This window comes from Aethalodelphis obliquidens, unplaced genomic scaffold, assembly GCF_003676395.1.
Source record: "Aethalodelphis obliquidens isolate GAN/ISIS:26980383/991018 unplaced genomic scaffold, ASM367639v1 scaffold1, whole genome shotgun sequence".
Lineage (NCBI taxonomy): Eukaryota > Metazoa > Chordata > Mammalia > Artiodactyla > Delphinidae > Aethalodelphis > Aethalodelphis obliquidens.
This window is the reverse complement of record NW_020837945.1, coordinates 95,185,772-95,202,100: the sequence shown is the minus strand read 5'-3', so window position 1 is coordinate 95,202,100 and position 16,329 is coordinate 95,185,772. Positions and strand designations below refer to the sequence as shown.

The 16,329-nt window shown below is 40.3% G+C and overlaps 1 protein-coding gene and 1 non-coding gene across 3 annotated transcripts in view; one reads left to right on the top strand and one right to left on the bottom strand.

Moving 5' to 3' along the window:
* Positions 1–14,378, bottom strand: part of SLC2A2 (solute carrier family 2 member 2) — a 30,149-nt gene extending 15,771 nt beyond the window's left edge. Inside the window, exons 1-3 of one of the 2 annotated variants that reach the window (XM_027112304.1) lie at positions 14,315–14,378; positions 6,402–6,494; positions 2,070–2,332 (exon numbers count right to left, since the gene is read on the bottom strand). In XM_027112304.1, the coding sequence (XP_026968105.1) occupies positions 2,070–2,332; positions 6,402–6,494; positions 14,315–14,329 (371 nt within the window). In that variant the 5' untranslated portion in view covers positions 14,330–14,378. Of the gene's footprint in view, positions 1–2,069; positions 2,333–6,401; positions 6,495–14,314 lie in introns of those variants that run through there. The other variant, XM_027112386.1, reaches the window with a different exon arrangement.
* TRNAG-UCC (transfer RNA glycine (anticodon UCC)) lies at positions 763–835 on the top strand. The gene has a single exon. It is a non-coding gene; the product is annotated as a tRNA-Gly (tRNA).
* Positions 14,379–16,329: the final 1,951 nt, after the last annotated feature.

Below are 16,329 nucleotides of genomic sequence, written 5' to 3'. Positions count from 1 at the left end.
GTTGTGGCATGTTTTAGTTGCGGCATGCGGGATCTGTAGTTGAGGCATTCGGGCTCTTAGTTGTGGCATGCATGTGGGATCTAGTTCCCCCACCAGGGATTGAACCTGGACCCTCTGCTTTGGCAGCACAGAGTCTTACCCACTAGACCACCAGGGACGCCCCTAAATCCTAAGACTTGAGAAGACAAGCATTCTGATTCCATCACCGGGACACTAATTAAATGTTTTAGAGTAAGTCACTGGATTGTTAGAATCTCTTCTCTAATTGAGGGACAAGGGCTTAAATTTTTTCCTCAGTGATGAGAAGAAGTATAAAATGTCAAAAGCTGCTAAAAGAGTTGGTCTATCCATATTTAAATATTTAACTTAGCTTTGCTTAATTTTATTTATTTTAGACATAATTAATCTAGAAAAATTTCCAACTATTGCTTAAACCAACTTGGTGCAAATTGAAATGATTTTTAAATTTTTTAAATAATTAAAGCCAGTTAATGACCTGCATAATTTATGGATACTGATTTAAAGATCAGCTAAACACCAGTAAATTGATAAAAATTTGAAGAACTGACCATTTTCTTTTATGGTAGAGGAAGTCCCTCTCAAATAAGAGTAAGAATAAAACTTGCATTACCATGCTACCCATTACTTAAGAGAAATTCTTACAGTCTTACTATATAAAAGCTCCAGTACAAGAGGAAGAACTTATCAGAATTTAATAACCAAAGAGGGAAAATTATAATTTAAAGTAGGAATTTTAGGACTTCCCTGGTGGTCCAGTGGTTAAGACTCTGCACTTCCACTGCAGTGGGTGCGGGTTCGACCCCCGGTCAGGGAATTAAGATTCCTGCATGCCATGTGGCGTGGCCAAGAAAACAAAAAGTAGGGATTTTACTAATTAAATGAGGGACTTCCCTGGTGGTCCAGTGGTAAAGAATCCGCCTTCCAATACAGGGGACGTGGGTTAGATCCCTGGTCGGGAAACTAAGATCCCACGTGCTGCAGGGCAACTAAGCCCACGCGCCACAACTACTGAGCTCGCGCACCTCAACGAGAGAGAGAAAAGCCGCACGCCACAACTAGAGAGAAACCTGAGCAGATTGCGTGCCGTAACAAAAAAGATCCTACATGCCTCAGCAAAGATCCTGTGTGCCGCAACTAAGACCCAACGCAGCCAAAAAATAAATATTTTAAAAAATAGTTAAATGAATTGTAATCCAGTATTACTAAGATAATTGCCTATATCATTTAGAACTTCAAAGGTTTTGCATTTTCTAAATTTTCCATATTTGCATGTTTTTATCATGAGATAAAAAGTGATAAAAGATGGATGCAAAGAGCAGAAAATAAATCTAAAGAAATAACTGTTTTATTTTCTGTTTTACTTCCTCTCTGTGGGGGTGGGGGGGATCCAAGAGCTTTAGTACATCACATGACTAAATGAAATTTGAGTGTAAAGGAGTTCCACTGATGTTTTTAATCCAAAACACATAATAGAAACCAGAGTAGAGAAATGGAGACACCACTTGCTTCAGCCCTTTGTTGGGGCTTTGAGATAAAAGGAGCAGCAGCTAGAAACCCCACGCCAAGTATATTGGGCAACTGGGAGCGGGGGTATTGACTGGACCTTAGGACCTGACTGATCCAAATGTCAAATTCTAATCTGAAAATGAAAACCTGGATGTCTGAGAAATGGAGCAATTTGATGAAGCCAGCAATCGACTCCCAGGTTAAAAATTCCACGCTTGACTCCCCACTGAGTTCCTGAGTAAACCATTTGTGCGGTGGTTTCTCAATATGTTTTACAAGTTACAAAGTCAGAGAATCAGAGTGATTATCTAGAAATACACACCAAACTCACTTTTGCTGCAAATGCCTCCACTATTAAGCCAATGGTTGCAACAGATTTTTCCATTATTTTGTCCAATACCAACCTAACTCATAGGGTCGTGAGTTGAAAAAACAACTCTGAAACTATTCCACAAAAGGAAAGATGATTTCTTTCTAAACAAATTATGACACCCAAAATACTGAAGTTTCTGTGTTTCTGCTTGTTTATGAAATTTGCCTACCTTCCAAGCTGGTCTCCAAGCAACCCACCAAAGAATGAGGCAATCATTCCACCAACTGGAAAGCTGGACACAGACAGGGACCAGAACATGGTGATGAGGCTAGCAGATGCCACAGGCTCTTCCTCAGCCCAAGGGGTTGGTGTTGGGACCCCTAGAAATGGGCTTGCGGGTAGTTCCTCTGTACTGTTGATAGCATAGCTGTTGATAGCTTTTCGGTCATCAAGCGGAACACCCAAAACATGTCTATAATGGGTTATTATTACCTAAGGAGATAAAATAAAGAAAAATAGCTCCAATATTTCAAACATTCTGTATATTTTTTGTTTGTTTTTCCTTTAAAATATTTGTTAGGTGTTTAAACAGGATTATCTCAATTATGTGTGTTAGGCACATACTAACGCATATAGTTGTCTCAGTTGACCATATCCTATAAAACAGAGGTCACAAATTCCAGTGCCAACAGGAACCAGACAGGAACAAACAAGTGAAGGAGGCAAGAAGAATCTTGATGACTAGAGGACTGAAATGCTGTCTGTAATTTGGAGAATGTAATAGTGAGTTGGCAGAATTTATTGGTCCCATCTAAAGGAGGAAGTTGCAATGTGAGACTAGTGTTGCATGACCTTTAATTTTTTTTTTAACATCTTTGTTGGAGTATAATTGCTTTGCAATGGTGTGTTAGTTTCTGCTGTATAACAAAGTGAATCAGCTATATGTATACATATATCCCCGTATCCCCTCCCTCTTGCGCCTCCCTCCCACCCTCTAGGTGGTCACAAAGCACCGAGCTGATCTCCCTGTGCTATGAGGCTGCTTCCCACTAGCTATCTATTTTACATTTGGTAGTGAATATATGTCCATGCCACTCTCTTACTTCGTCCCAGCTTACCTTTCCCCCCTCCATGTCCTCAAGTCCATTCTCTACGTCTGAGTCTTTATTCTTGTCCTGCCCCTAGGTTCATCAGAACCTTTTTTTTTTTTTTTTAGATTCCATATATATGTGTTAGCATATGGTATTTGTTTTTCTCTTTCTGACTTACTTCACTCTGTATGCCAGTCTCTAGGTCCATCCACCTCACTACAAATAACTCAATTTTGTTTCTTTTTATGGCTGAGTAATATTCCATTGTATATATGTGCCACATCTTCTTTATCCATTTATCTGTTGATGGACACTTGGGTTGCTTCCATGTCCTGGCTATTGTAAATAGTGCTGCAGTGAACATTGTGGTACATGTATCTTTTTGAATTATGGTTTTCTCAGGGTATATGCCCAGTAGTGGGATTGCTGGGTCATATGGTAGTTCTATTTTTAGTTTTTTAAGGACCCTCCATACTGTTCTCCATAGTGGCTGTATCAATTTACATTTCCACCAACAGTGCAAGAGGGTTCCCTTTTCTCCACACCCTCTCCAGCATTTATTGTTTGTAGATTTTTTGATGATGGCCATTCTGACCGGTGTGAGGTGATACCTCACTGTAGTTTTGATTTGCATTTCTCTAATGATTAGTGATGTTGAGCATCCTTTCATGTATTTGTTGGCAATCTGTATATCTTCTTTGGAGAAATGTCTATTTATGACCTTTCATTTTTAACGAGAAGCCAGAAATCTGGATTTTTATGTAAAATTCTTCAAGTTTTAAAGGTTGGCAACTATCCAAATTGAAAATATCCTGCAGGTTGAAAAGATATATTTTCACTCCACTGTTACCCCTGCGTAGCAGGATTTTAATTGGCTTCTGTAAATATTTTAATAGAAACATAAAAGTAGGTATAAGAATAAAGATTGGGAAAGATGAGGCCCAAAATAAAGTTGGTATACAAATTCAAACACTAGGTGCTGTATCCTTGCTTTAGGTGAGTGCTAAATTTATTAATAAGCTTCCTAGCAGCCAGTGAAAAGAGAGGAAAACAGTCATATATACTGGTGAATTCTGAAGATCAAAAACAACTCAGTAGTACCTGAGAAGGTATTGAGACCTGAAGGAAGTTTCTTGTACGGGTCCTCACAGAGTTCAGTATGTAACAGAATAAACAATTTCAAAACTAGATTTCACAGTGCCATATTTTATAATGTGTTTCAGTAGAGGTAAAGATCAAACAAAAGTATAATCGAGTAAAGGCACATCCTTCAGGCTCTCTTCCGTCTGTGTCATTCCTCTGGATGAGTTGGTCACTATTCAGCAGCGATGAGCTGGGAGGACCTCTGACAAGGACCTGGAACGCAGCTGCCCTAGGTTGCCAGTCCTGGGCAAAGTCCTATGTGGTAAAATCAGCTGATGAGGGAGAGAATGATATCCTCTTACAATAAAAGAAGTCTGATGCAGACATTTACCTCATGGAAGGCCACTCTATATGGATAATATACACAGAAGAAAGGCTGAAAGGAAATATCCCAAATGTTCTCAGCAGTTAGCTCTACATGAATAATCATGAATTTTTTTCTTCTAAAACTTTCTGCAACAGGCATGCATAGTTTTCATATTCGTAAAAAGAAGTGTGACTTTAAAATACCCTAAAACAATTCCAAATGTCATTCTGCTAATAAAAACAAATGGGCCTGAATGACTCTTCTTACGTAATAGTGTTTAAGCAGCTCTTTCCATACAGAAGGAAGGGGTTATAGAGAGCGCACTAAGCCGGATGCCGGTGGGGGATCTCTGTGTTTAGGTTTGGCTCTAGGACTTGGATTGGAGGAGGGGAAACCTTAGATTAATTTTCCCTCCAAGACTGAAGAGGATGCTTTAAATAAGGATTTGAAAACTTCTCCCACAAGAAGAGAAAAGGTTCTACCAATTCCAAATTTCAAGAATCCTGTTAAATTAGCATGTGTTGTCATCACCCACAGAAAAAACAATATGGCCCCCAGAGTTATTCCCCAAGTCTCTCAGCCTTGGGAAGGGCTGCCACACTCATGATGCTATGTGGTACCTAACCAGAGCACATCTTTTAGTTCAAGGAGCAACGCTTTTCAGCAGATGGACTGTGGCAAGTACACATTTCACACGTTCACACCCTGTAGTCTCTTACATTTTCCTTGGAGTCCAGTGTCATAAGAGAAGCAGATGAAATATGATGGATTCATAGAAGGCACCGAACAAATGCTTGTACCATCACCTTATGCCACCCCGTCCCCTAGCTTCTCTTCTCTCTCTCTCTCTCTGTCTCTTTCTCTCTCTTCTTCATTCACTAAACGCTTTTTTGTTTGCATCAATCATTGTGCTTGGCACTGGTGCTAGGAAGAAGAATAAGACATCAATCCCACCCTAAACGACCTGACAGTCTGATTCAGAGCAGAGGGAACGAAGTCCTGGTTTCCCCACTTACAGGCTGTGGGATCTGAGAAAAATGACATCCTTCTCCTGTCTATTCACTGGAAACCAGAGTAGGGATGCACAAAGTAAATGAGAAGAATGATAGAAATTATTCAATATTTTAAAAAAATACCCATTCAAATAGTCAACATGGAGAAAACCCAAACGTTGTTGGCCTTGTTGACTATTATTTAAAGGTTCTGTATTATTTTACTTTGGATCACCTATGGGACACAGGAGTAGGGGGAAGGACTAGAATCTTGTTAGTCTTAGGGCTCCTAAATGTTTTTGCTTGTCGTTTTCTTTTCTTGTGATGAGAACTCAGGATTCACTGTCTCAAAACTTTCATATATAACATACAGCAGTGTTAATTATATTTACCATGTTGTACCTTACATCCCTAGTGCTTATTTATCCTATACCTGGAAGTTTGTACCTTTGATCTCCTTCTTCCAATTCCATCCCCTCCCCTGCCTACTCCCCACCCCTGCAGGGTTCCAAAATGTTTTAATCTGGACAAGAAATGGGCATAATAAGGTTGTTGGGTGAGTCAAATGGGGGAGAGCATATGTTAGTGCCTGACACACAGTGAGTTGGTGCTCAATACATGTTTGTGCACTGAAACAACCTTATCCTTCCATTGTTTCCTCTTATTCCCTGGCATTTTCATCTGTGCGTCTGGAAGCTCTGAATGTATGCTTCAATCAGCTCTTAAATTTTTTTTAAAAAATCCTTAGGCACGTGGTATTCTAGCTGGAGTTTTCTGTGAGCTCAGCGAATAGCTGAATCAGAGATCAAGGATTATTTATTACTCTTTTCTTTTTCTGTGAGGGTTTTAAAGTGAGGAGTCAAGGCCAAGTTATCAGCCTTGGAACCACACATGTGGAACCTGACAGAAGACCAGGATTATCCCGTGTTCCCTGCGTGGACACACCTTATCTCTCTGGATGTGGAGCAGATACCTTTCTGTCACTGTTAGAAATTACCAAAAAGAGAACTTGGGCATGTCTCACTTGCCTGTTGAGGTGCATTGATCACGCCAATGTCATATCCAAACTGGAAGGAACCCAGCACGGCAGTGAAGACAGTAAAAACCAAGGTCCTGGTGACCTGTGGGGAATGAAACACAGGGTTGGGAAACACCAGGCAATTCCAGTTACCATCGCCCCATCACTCTGCAGCTTGGACTTCTGACAGGCTCCACTGGCTGGTTCTTGCCCCTTGATACTCATTCACTGTGTGCCCTATGCTCCTGGCAGGGCTCATTCATATGGGACTGTGGGCACCTTTCATTTCCCCTACACTGCTAAAGCAGCAAAAATCTGGGACAGCTTCGTCCAGGGGAGAAACCACACATCCTTTTCCATATATATATATATATATATATATATATATATATATGTGTGTGTGTATATATTCTTTTAAGCTTCAAAATCAGGACTGTCAACTAGAATTGCTGCTGACTAAAGGACACTGCCAAGGTAAAAACAGTTTTTTTTGTTTTGTTTTTTTAAAAAAACAGTTTTAAAATAAAATTTTAAAAATCATTGAAAAGTCAAATAAGACACCAGTAACAAAGAGATAGGGAGCTCTCCTGGACATTGCCATGATTCAGAAACACCTCAAAACTCATCTAAGAGGCATCACAACCCACATCAACATCTAGGTAAAATACTTTTCAGGATCTGCAACTTGTTGAACCTAGAGTTGTGAATTAAGGGATATTATTTTCTCCCGAACTTCATGCAGCTACAAAAGACTGTAGAAAGTGGCAGAGCATCCATCCCTTTCAACTTACAATTACATGTCTAACCATCTTAGAGAAATCAGATCATGCATACAGAGTCACATGTAAGGATATCTGAGGCATTTTTGTGCATGTTATAGCAAGAATTGTGGGAAGAACCTAAATGTCATTCAACGGAATGGCCAAATAGATTCAAATACATCATGGTACGTACAACACATTATGCATCAGTTAGCATAATGTGATTGTTATATACTGACTTGTTAAGTGACAAAGGAAATTGTGAAATCTCATTCTTTTTTTAAAAAGACTTAAACCTAAAAAAAAAAAAAGACTTAAACCTAAGTGCTATTTGATTTGTGTGTGTTTTATGTAACTCATAGAATATTTTCTTGAAGAACAAACACCAAAAGGCTGACCTTTGAGGAGGAATGTGAGATTGGAGAGGTGGGGTAAAAGAGTATTTTTCTTTTATTTATATTATTATACATTTTGTAAGGAAAATATTTCATGTATAATTATGTAATTTGAAATTTTAAAGTACATGACATGAGATATAGTAGGAACTTTGTTGAATGAATTAATGAGTCATATCAACACAGCGTTTAGTTCCCACTCTGATACTTAGTGGGTATGTGACCCAAGCCACTTTCCCTATTTAATCTTCAGTTTTTCTCTCAGTTGGCAAATAATTGTAAATCCCCCTACTCCAGCATGAAGAATAGCTAATTAACCAGACCTCCTTATTCCCCAATTAAATTTCTGGAGATCAGAAATTTCACAGTGTCATCATCAACAAAGTATTATCACAGTACCACCCTGAGAGCCCTTGAAGTTACTGTCTAGTGGTCCTAAAACCAGACTTTACTTGAAGAGCTTATTACATGTGTAGCTTCCTGGGGCTCACCTCGGATCTACTAGTGGATTGGAATCTCTGGGGTGATGATTGGGAATCTGTATATTCCCTCTCTTTCTACTAATTCAGAATTAATTGCAGGTGGCCCCTATATAGACTTTCCCTCCCAGTAACTTTGTTCCCTGAAAGACAAGACATCAAAGCTGACCCAAGTTGCATGCTAATATGATATATATATATCTCCAAAGAACCATATAATATCATATAACTATGAAGCATATATATAATATCGTATATATCATATAATTATATAATTCACATTTGTATTTATTAGATATAAATCATATATACATATATAGTTATTTATTAGTAATCAATAGTAAAATAATTATAAATAAAATATATGTAAAAAGTTGCACATGTGCGAGTGCTTGCACACACAAATACACACACACGGTATGGTTATGGTGTGTGGGATTACCAGAGACTTTGAATTATCCTCTGAAACGGAACTGGAGACATCTAAAACGCAGTGGCTCAGGCAGCCAAAGCTAAGAGGTTCCATTCACTTGGTTCCATTCACTTGGTTGGTGATTTCTCCTTAAATCCTTTTTCCCTTTAAGCTGTTTCCAAGGACAGAGAATTTCATTTACAGATAGCATCATTAGTAATGAGGGGACCAAGAAGCACCTTAAACAGGCTTTAACCCCCTTCTTGATAATCTCCATTACTACAATCTGGACAATCTGATGGTAGGTGCAATGCAAACAGAGCTTCAATGCCTAATACTGATTATTTTGCCTACTGCATGCCATTCATGGCTGTATGCGTATTATGTCATTTACCTGTAATAGTTTTCTCTTGTTGCTATTACAAATAACCAAACAAAGCAGTGGCTTAAATAACACAAATTTATTATTTTACAGTTTTTGTAGATCCGAAGTCTGACACTAGTCTCATCAGACTAAAATTAAAGTGTTGGCAAGCTGTGTTCCTTTCTGGAGGATGTAGGGGAAAATTTGGGTTGCTGATAGAATTTAGTTCCTTGTGGTTGAAGGACCAGGGTCTGTGCTGGCTGTAAAGCAAGGGCCATTCCCAGCTTTACAGCATTCCTTGATTAGTCATGCCCTTCCTCCATCTTCATAGCCGGAATCTCCCTATCTCAAGGTCCATAACGGTAATGGCGTTTGTAAAGCCCTTTTTACTATGTGAGGTAACATATTCACAGGTTCTGGACATCTTTTTTTTTTTTTTTTTTTAATTTATTTATTTATTTTGGCCGCACTGGGTCTTAGTCGTGGCACCCAGGATCTTTGTTGTGGCATGCGGGATCTTTTAGTTGCAGCATGCTAACTCTTAGTTGCAGCATGCATGCAGGATCTTGTTCCCTGACCAGGGATCGAACCGCGGCCCCCTGCATTGGGAGCACAGAGTCTTACCCACTGGACCACCAGGGAAGTCCCGTGGACATCTTTTGAGGACCATTATTCTGCCAACCACAGTCCTCATGACAGTACCATTAGTATCCCTATTTTATAGATAACTAGACTAGTTAAAGTCTTACAGCCAGTAACTTGTATTGATAGAATAATGATTTGGATCCAGAACTTATGCTTTTAATTACTTGGTTATTTTACATTTCTCATTGATCAGAAACAAACATTCACAAGCCAAACAGGTCTGAAACTCTAGGATCCTAATCTTTCTAAATTGAAAAAAAAACAACTAAGAGTGCACATATTTATAGGATTTGCCGATTGTGATGCTGAAGCAAATCACCAAACAATGACCAGTTCCAAGTGCATTTTCCATTTTCCCACCACTCACCACACAAATCCCCTCCTTCCTCACACACCCATAAAAAACTTTTGTGAGGGCTTCCCTGGTGGCACAGTGGTTGAGAGTCCGCCTGCCGATTCAGGGGACACGGGTTTGTGCCGCGATCCAGGCACGGCTGCTGAGCCTGCGCGTCCGGAGCCTGGGCTCCGCAACGGGAGAGGCTACAACAGTGAGAGGCCCACGTACCGCAAAAAATAAAATAAAATAAAATAAAAAACTTTTGTGAGGTTTCTGATGAAAATCAAAAAGGGCAAACAAAGGCTACTCAACTGCTCATCTGTAGCTCAGCTGAAGAAGAACCTCAGGTCCTACCCAACACCAAGCCCAGGGCTACGACATACTTGCCCAGTTTCATCCCTGCATCTCCTTTTCTTCCGTGGCAGAGTCTCCCAGCACTTGGTGTCTTAGTGACTGCCCCTCCCACTCCATCCCTGGGCTTCTGCTCTCTGCTGGCTCTCTCTTCCTGTCCCCACCAGACAAGCATATAGCTCCTTTCTTCTTATTTTGAGTCCAACTGGTGAGCAATGGTGAGCAGTGGTGTTACAGAGATGGAAGTTGGGGCTGAGGGTGGTGTCTGCAGCAGATCTGGCCCCCTGTGATCTCCATCAGCCTTCCTTTTCCACTCCAGATGACAGTCTCAGTCACAACAGTGTTAGCTGTTCCTTCATTGCTCTGACAAAAGTGTAAGTTAATTTTCAAACATAGATCTCTGGAACTCCTGTCCCATTACCTTCCAATTAAATTGTTCTAAGTCATTGCTATAGAAATATTGGAGCTGCCCCTAAGATCACTTTCTCACATTATAGGGATAACAAAAAAGCCACTGTGAAGGACATAAGAGAGGTTTTAAACATTTAGAAATCTTAGGGTGTTCTTAAAGTCTTGGTCCTCTGGTCTCCCTGGCTTCTTTTTCAGCGTTGGCTCTGGTACTGCCACCCATGGCCTGAAGTTCCCCACTTTAACTCCTTGAGATAGAAATTTCACCCAGTTGGTCAGATAAGGAGCAATCTCATTTATTTTAATCGGGCCACTTGAATTCCCAACCAAAGTGATCATACCAAATATCAAAGTCTCTGGAACTGTTTGATTGCATTTTCTTTTTTGTTTTGTACCTCTTATTTTCAGGTTTGATTTCCTTCTCTGAACTCCATTTTGAACTGGCTCTTCGCTTCCCATCATTTCTTTTTCCATTGTGAAATAAAAAGAGATAACATTTGTAGTTAACCTTCTTTGTGGTTAGACTTGGTCAAAGAAAGTTTTGTTTATGAGAGGGAAAATTTCTGAAAACTACTAAACAACTAAGTTTGAATTGGCCCATTAACCTCCATTCATTCAATCTAATATCCAAAAGGTTGACTCAAGGATAGGTACATAGGAGCTAGTGAAAACAGTGAGAACTTAGAGAGGAACTTACTCTTGTCCAGGCTCTGTGTTCTAAATGGTTTGCCTGTTCTCTCAACAACCTTGTAGGTGGAAATTATTATACCATTTTACATATGGGAAAAGGTAATGATATGGAAAGGGTAATGAACTCATCTAAAGGCCATATATCCACCAAGTGGCAGAAGATATTCAAGCCTTTTCTCTCAACTTCTTCATAGGTAACAAGGTAGTAAGCATGCACTTTTAGAAAGACTGTCTTCATTTAGAGCTTAATAATTTTAAGTTAAAGAAACTATGTTCTATATCCAATTAAAAATATGCTGCTGGATAAATGTAGAAGAGTAGAATGGGCAAGTGGCTGAACCTTAACATAAAACAAATGTGGGGCTTCCCTGGTGACGCAGTGGTTGAGAGTCTGCCTGCCGATGCAGGGGACATGGGTTCTTGCCCCGGTCCGGGAGGATCCCACATTCCACGGAGCGGCTAGGCCCGTGAGCCGTGGCTGCTGAGCCTGCGCATCCAGAGCCTGTGCTCCGCAATGGGAGAGGCCACAACAGTGAGAGGCCCGCGTACCGCAAAAAAAAAAAAAACCAAACAAACAACAAAAAAAACCAAATGTGGTGTTTATTTTGTGGCTTAGAAATCAGATGGAGTCTATTAGGAAAAACAAGTAGGCTTGGGAGTCAGAAAACCTGGAAGAGTCCCAGCTAGGCCCTTAGCATCCCCAAATCTCAGTTTCTTTACCCCGCAAATGGGTATAATAATAGTTAATGCATAGATTTGTTACAAAGGCTGAATAAGATACATACTGTGGTCTTCCTATAAATAGTGAAAGGGCTAAAAACCAACTGATCTTTAATCACATCATTATCATCTCATTTATCACTCTTGCCAAACAACCACCTGTCAAATTTTTAGAAATCACCAATAATCTTCACAACACTACTGCAAAGTACATGAAATTATCCCCATTTTACAGGTGAGGAAACCAGGGCTCAGAGATGAAGTGGTATGCCCAACACACATAGCTGATGAATAACGATACTCTTGTATTGGAAACCAGAGCTCATCTTAAACTCCCACTGCTAAACAAAAAGGCAGATTTTCAGCATCTATTGATTGACTAGGTAGGGAGCAGAGCTTGTACTCTTTCCTCTACAAAATACTATGTACACCAACCCAAAGGCGATCTTGCACCCAACTTTGGAAAAGTCCAGGAGCTTCTCAAGCCATAGAATTTTCAAGCTGAAAGGGACCTTTGAGAGCAATGGATTCTAGGCTAATCTCTTCCTTGTTCAGTTGAAGAATCTGAGTCCAAGTCTTTTGAATTATACAGTGCATTACTGGGCATATCCAGAGTGAGAACCCAGGTCTCCTAACCCTCAGTCTCATGCTTAGTTCACTTCTTTCAAAGTCTGGGTGGTTTTACAAAGCTATAACATTGTGCTTTACATCAGTTCTCATTCTTTCTGGGTTCCCTTTTTAGGCAATTCCTTAATTCTCAAGAGAAGTACTACAACACAATTTCTAAAGGCCCCTAAGGGAATTTAAGGATAGTTCTATATAAAACTTGATCATAGGCTATGTGCCAGGCACTGTGGTTAAGCACCTTTCTTTTTGCAATATCTACCAAACTTCAGTTGTTTGAACACTACCTTCATAATTTTTGCCAAATCTACATACCATCTGTATAGTTATTAACTTAATATTTGTCTTTATACTATTTTTAAAGTTTTAACTACTTTAGCTGTATCCTGGGCTGTTATAGGAAATCATGAAATCCTAGTTATTCCTTAAATACACATTATATAAATACATAACTATTGACATTAAAATGTTTGTCATCTGAGTTTCTCTAATACTATCTCATTTAATTACACCCATACAGTAGAGAACTATTATAATCCCTGTATATCCCATACTATATCCTTATGTTATATCCCAATGTGTTCTTAATTTGTTGCAATAGAGAAAAGCACTCGAGAAAATCATACAGACTACTCAGAAAACAGAGAAAATATCCTTAAAATCTCAATTAGTGGATAGGCCAGTTAAATAACTTAACCCCAGTATCACAGCAGGTAAGTAGTATCAGCACACTCCAAATCCAGGTCCCTGACTGCAAAGCCTGTGCTCCTAGCCTTGTCACTTACTGACATGAAAGATGGCTCAGCAGAGTAAGTTACACCAGATCAGAACTTAGAGGTCCTACTCTAACATGCATTTACCCACTTGTATGATTGTGTGCAGAGGTGGGTGCATTTGGTTGGGGGATACTTAGAAGACAGCAACAGCACTATACCCTTTTTATTTTCAAGTTTTTATTTTGAAAAGTATATCTACAGAGAAGTTGAAAGAGTAGTGCAGTGAACACTCCATAACCTTCACCTATGTTCACCAATGGTTAACCTTTACCACATTTGTTTAACTCTCCGTGTGTGTGTGTGTGTGTGTGTGTGTTGTTTTGTCTGAATCATTTGAAAATAAGTAGCAGATAGTTGTGTCACTTCACTCCTAAATACTTCAGTATGTACTCACTAAGAACATAGACATTCTCCTACATAATTACAATACCATTATCATATCCAAGAATGTAATAGTTATAAAACATTATCTACTATACCATTTTCAAAATTTCTCACTATCCCCATATTGTCCCTTAGAGCTGTTTTCTTCTTCCTTCCACCATCTAAGATCACTTGTTGCATTTGGTCATCAGTTCTTCTTAGTCTCCTTTAATCTAAAACAGGCCTTCTACCCCTTGTTTTTCGAATATTGATCTTTTTGAAGATTTCAGATCCGTTTCACGATTAGTTAGATTTGGGTTAATATGCCTCTTTTTGCACATTCCTTCCATAATATGGTTATGTAGTACCACTCGAGAAAACATTACACAGACTAGTCAGAAAAGAGAGCAAATATCCTTAAAGTCCCAATTACTGAATAAAAAATATGATTTTTTTAGCAGCCAAACTATCAGTCGGCCAAGAGAAGTAGCTTTGATCTGTGACAGCTACACCCAACATCCCCCAAATCCTCAACATGCTCACTGACTTCAACAGATTTCCCTATTCATGTCCTCAAATGGACACAATACGACTGTACCTTATCTTCTGTCATTTTGTGGGTTGGAGTCCTCCTCTTAATTCCCAGTCCTGTAGTGAGTGTGGCAGATACAGTGGCCAGTCCCTGACTGTCCTCCTCCAGCTTCCTGAGACTAGTTATACATTAGAGTAGGAGGAGCAAAGCAAAGAAGGCATGAGGCCAAGTCTAATCCTGGGCAGAGGGCGAATATTGATGGGAATCCAATCAATAAATGCTTTGCCTCTGTGACTTGTGGCTTCAATGCCTTTGTTCCACCAGGAAAGAAAATGGGAGCAGGTCCCTTAGGCGTAAGTTAGAAACCAGAGGCGGTCATGTTTTAAGGCACGTTCTAAATGGGGCAGTAACCAGGGGCAGGTGAAAAAAGAAATCTTTGGGGTCTTTTGTCGAAAATGAGAGAAGCTGGGCTGCCATGCTATGCCGTGGGGAAAAGAAAGACAGGTGCGTGGGAGGCACATGCACTGCCCTGCAGAGAAACAGTTCTGTGGTGCTTTGCGCTTCAGAGCTGGACTGTGTGGCCAGAGGTCACTGTAGGCTTGAGTGGTTACCTGAATGCGTTTGGAGAGTCAGGAACTTGGGTTTCAATCTCACCATTTTACTGGTGTTGTGACCTTAAACAAGCGGCTCATTGTGACTTTTCTGTGCCTTAGTTTTTTCACCTGATGGAATGAAAATAACAGAATATACACTTTGTTTATTGGTTGGGTTAAATGTGGTAATATATGAAAGTGTTTAGCATGGTGAATAATAGGTGCTCAGCAAATGTTGGTTGCTCTTGTTTTTGCTGTTATAGTTACTGGTTCGGTGTATGTCAAGAGGCACCTGAAGGAGGCAGTAGTGGAGCTCTCAAATAAATCTCCCAGGGCTTGGGCTTGTGCCCATCTGCACATCCTCCACTATGTCCAGTCTCGGGGTGGGGGTGGGGGCAGGTGACATCAAAATTGGTTGAGCTTGAACTGTGCCTGGCAAACCGTGTTACTGGTTCCACTGAGGCTCAGCTGGAACCAGTGTCCAGCAGGGAAGATGTAACGAACAGCCCCATAAATGAGGAAACAGAATGAGGAGGTAAAGGAGGCTCAGATTTCATTTGTCTTTGATTTCCCCACTCTTTTCATTTGTATCACTTCTGCAAGGTAATGCAAGTGAGTATCATTCAATTCAAATCACAAACTTTTATTGAGCCCAGCACAGTCCCAGGCTCTGAGATGCATGATATAAATATGACACTTTGGAGCTCATAATGCATAAGGAGAGAGAAACGTAACCATAAACAGCAATACAGTAATTTCTGAGTGGAAAGGCATGAATGAATATTACTAACAAAGATAGTTAATCTTTATTGAGTTCTTGTTTAGTGCCAGGTGCTGCTCTCAGCGCTTTACATGGATTAACCCATTGAATCATAACATAAGGCACTCTCCCTTGCAGAGTCAAGCTTTGGGGAGCAGTTTTGAAATCAGAATTTAAAGACCCCAGGTAGCCGCGCTGCTGTTAGTGCACAGCCTGGCTTTCTGCTCCAGTTTCAGCTGGTGATGCGCACGACCAATTGTCTGAGCGTATTTAATCAGGAGACGATTCCTTAGCAATCATTTTCCAGTGACAGGAAACTCTGCCAGAAAGTCTTTGTGCGGCTGTCAAAAATGATAGTTCCCTCTGTTTACCAACCTTTGTTGTTTGAATCTTCCTTTTAAGAGATGGCCTTGAGTGCTGCGTGGGGCCGTGGAGCCTTTAACTTCTCCTGCAGGGTTGGAGCTGCGCGCACAGCGCGCAAGGGAGCTGTTTTCTTCATTGGAAACACGCCCTGCCACTCGCTTAACCGGGACGCTGGACCTTAAGCCACCTAGACCAGTTTCCTCTGGTTTAGCCCAGACCGCTCCTGTTCTCTTACTCAGAAATAAGTAATCTCTGCACATTTTAGGGATGGCTGAAACTTTATCTCCGGCTGTAGGGTGGAGGAATTGTTCCAGTGATTGCATTGGGATTTAGCCTCCGGAGAACTGATAATGCATTTCGACCTC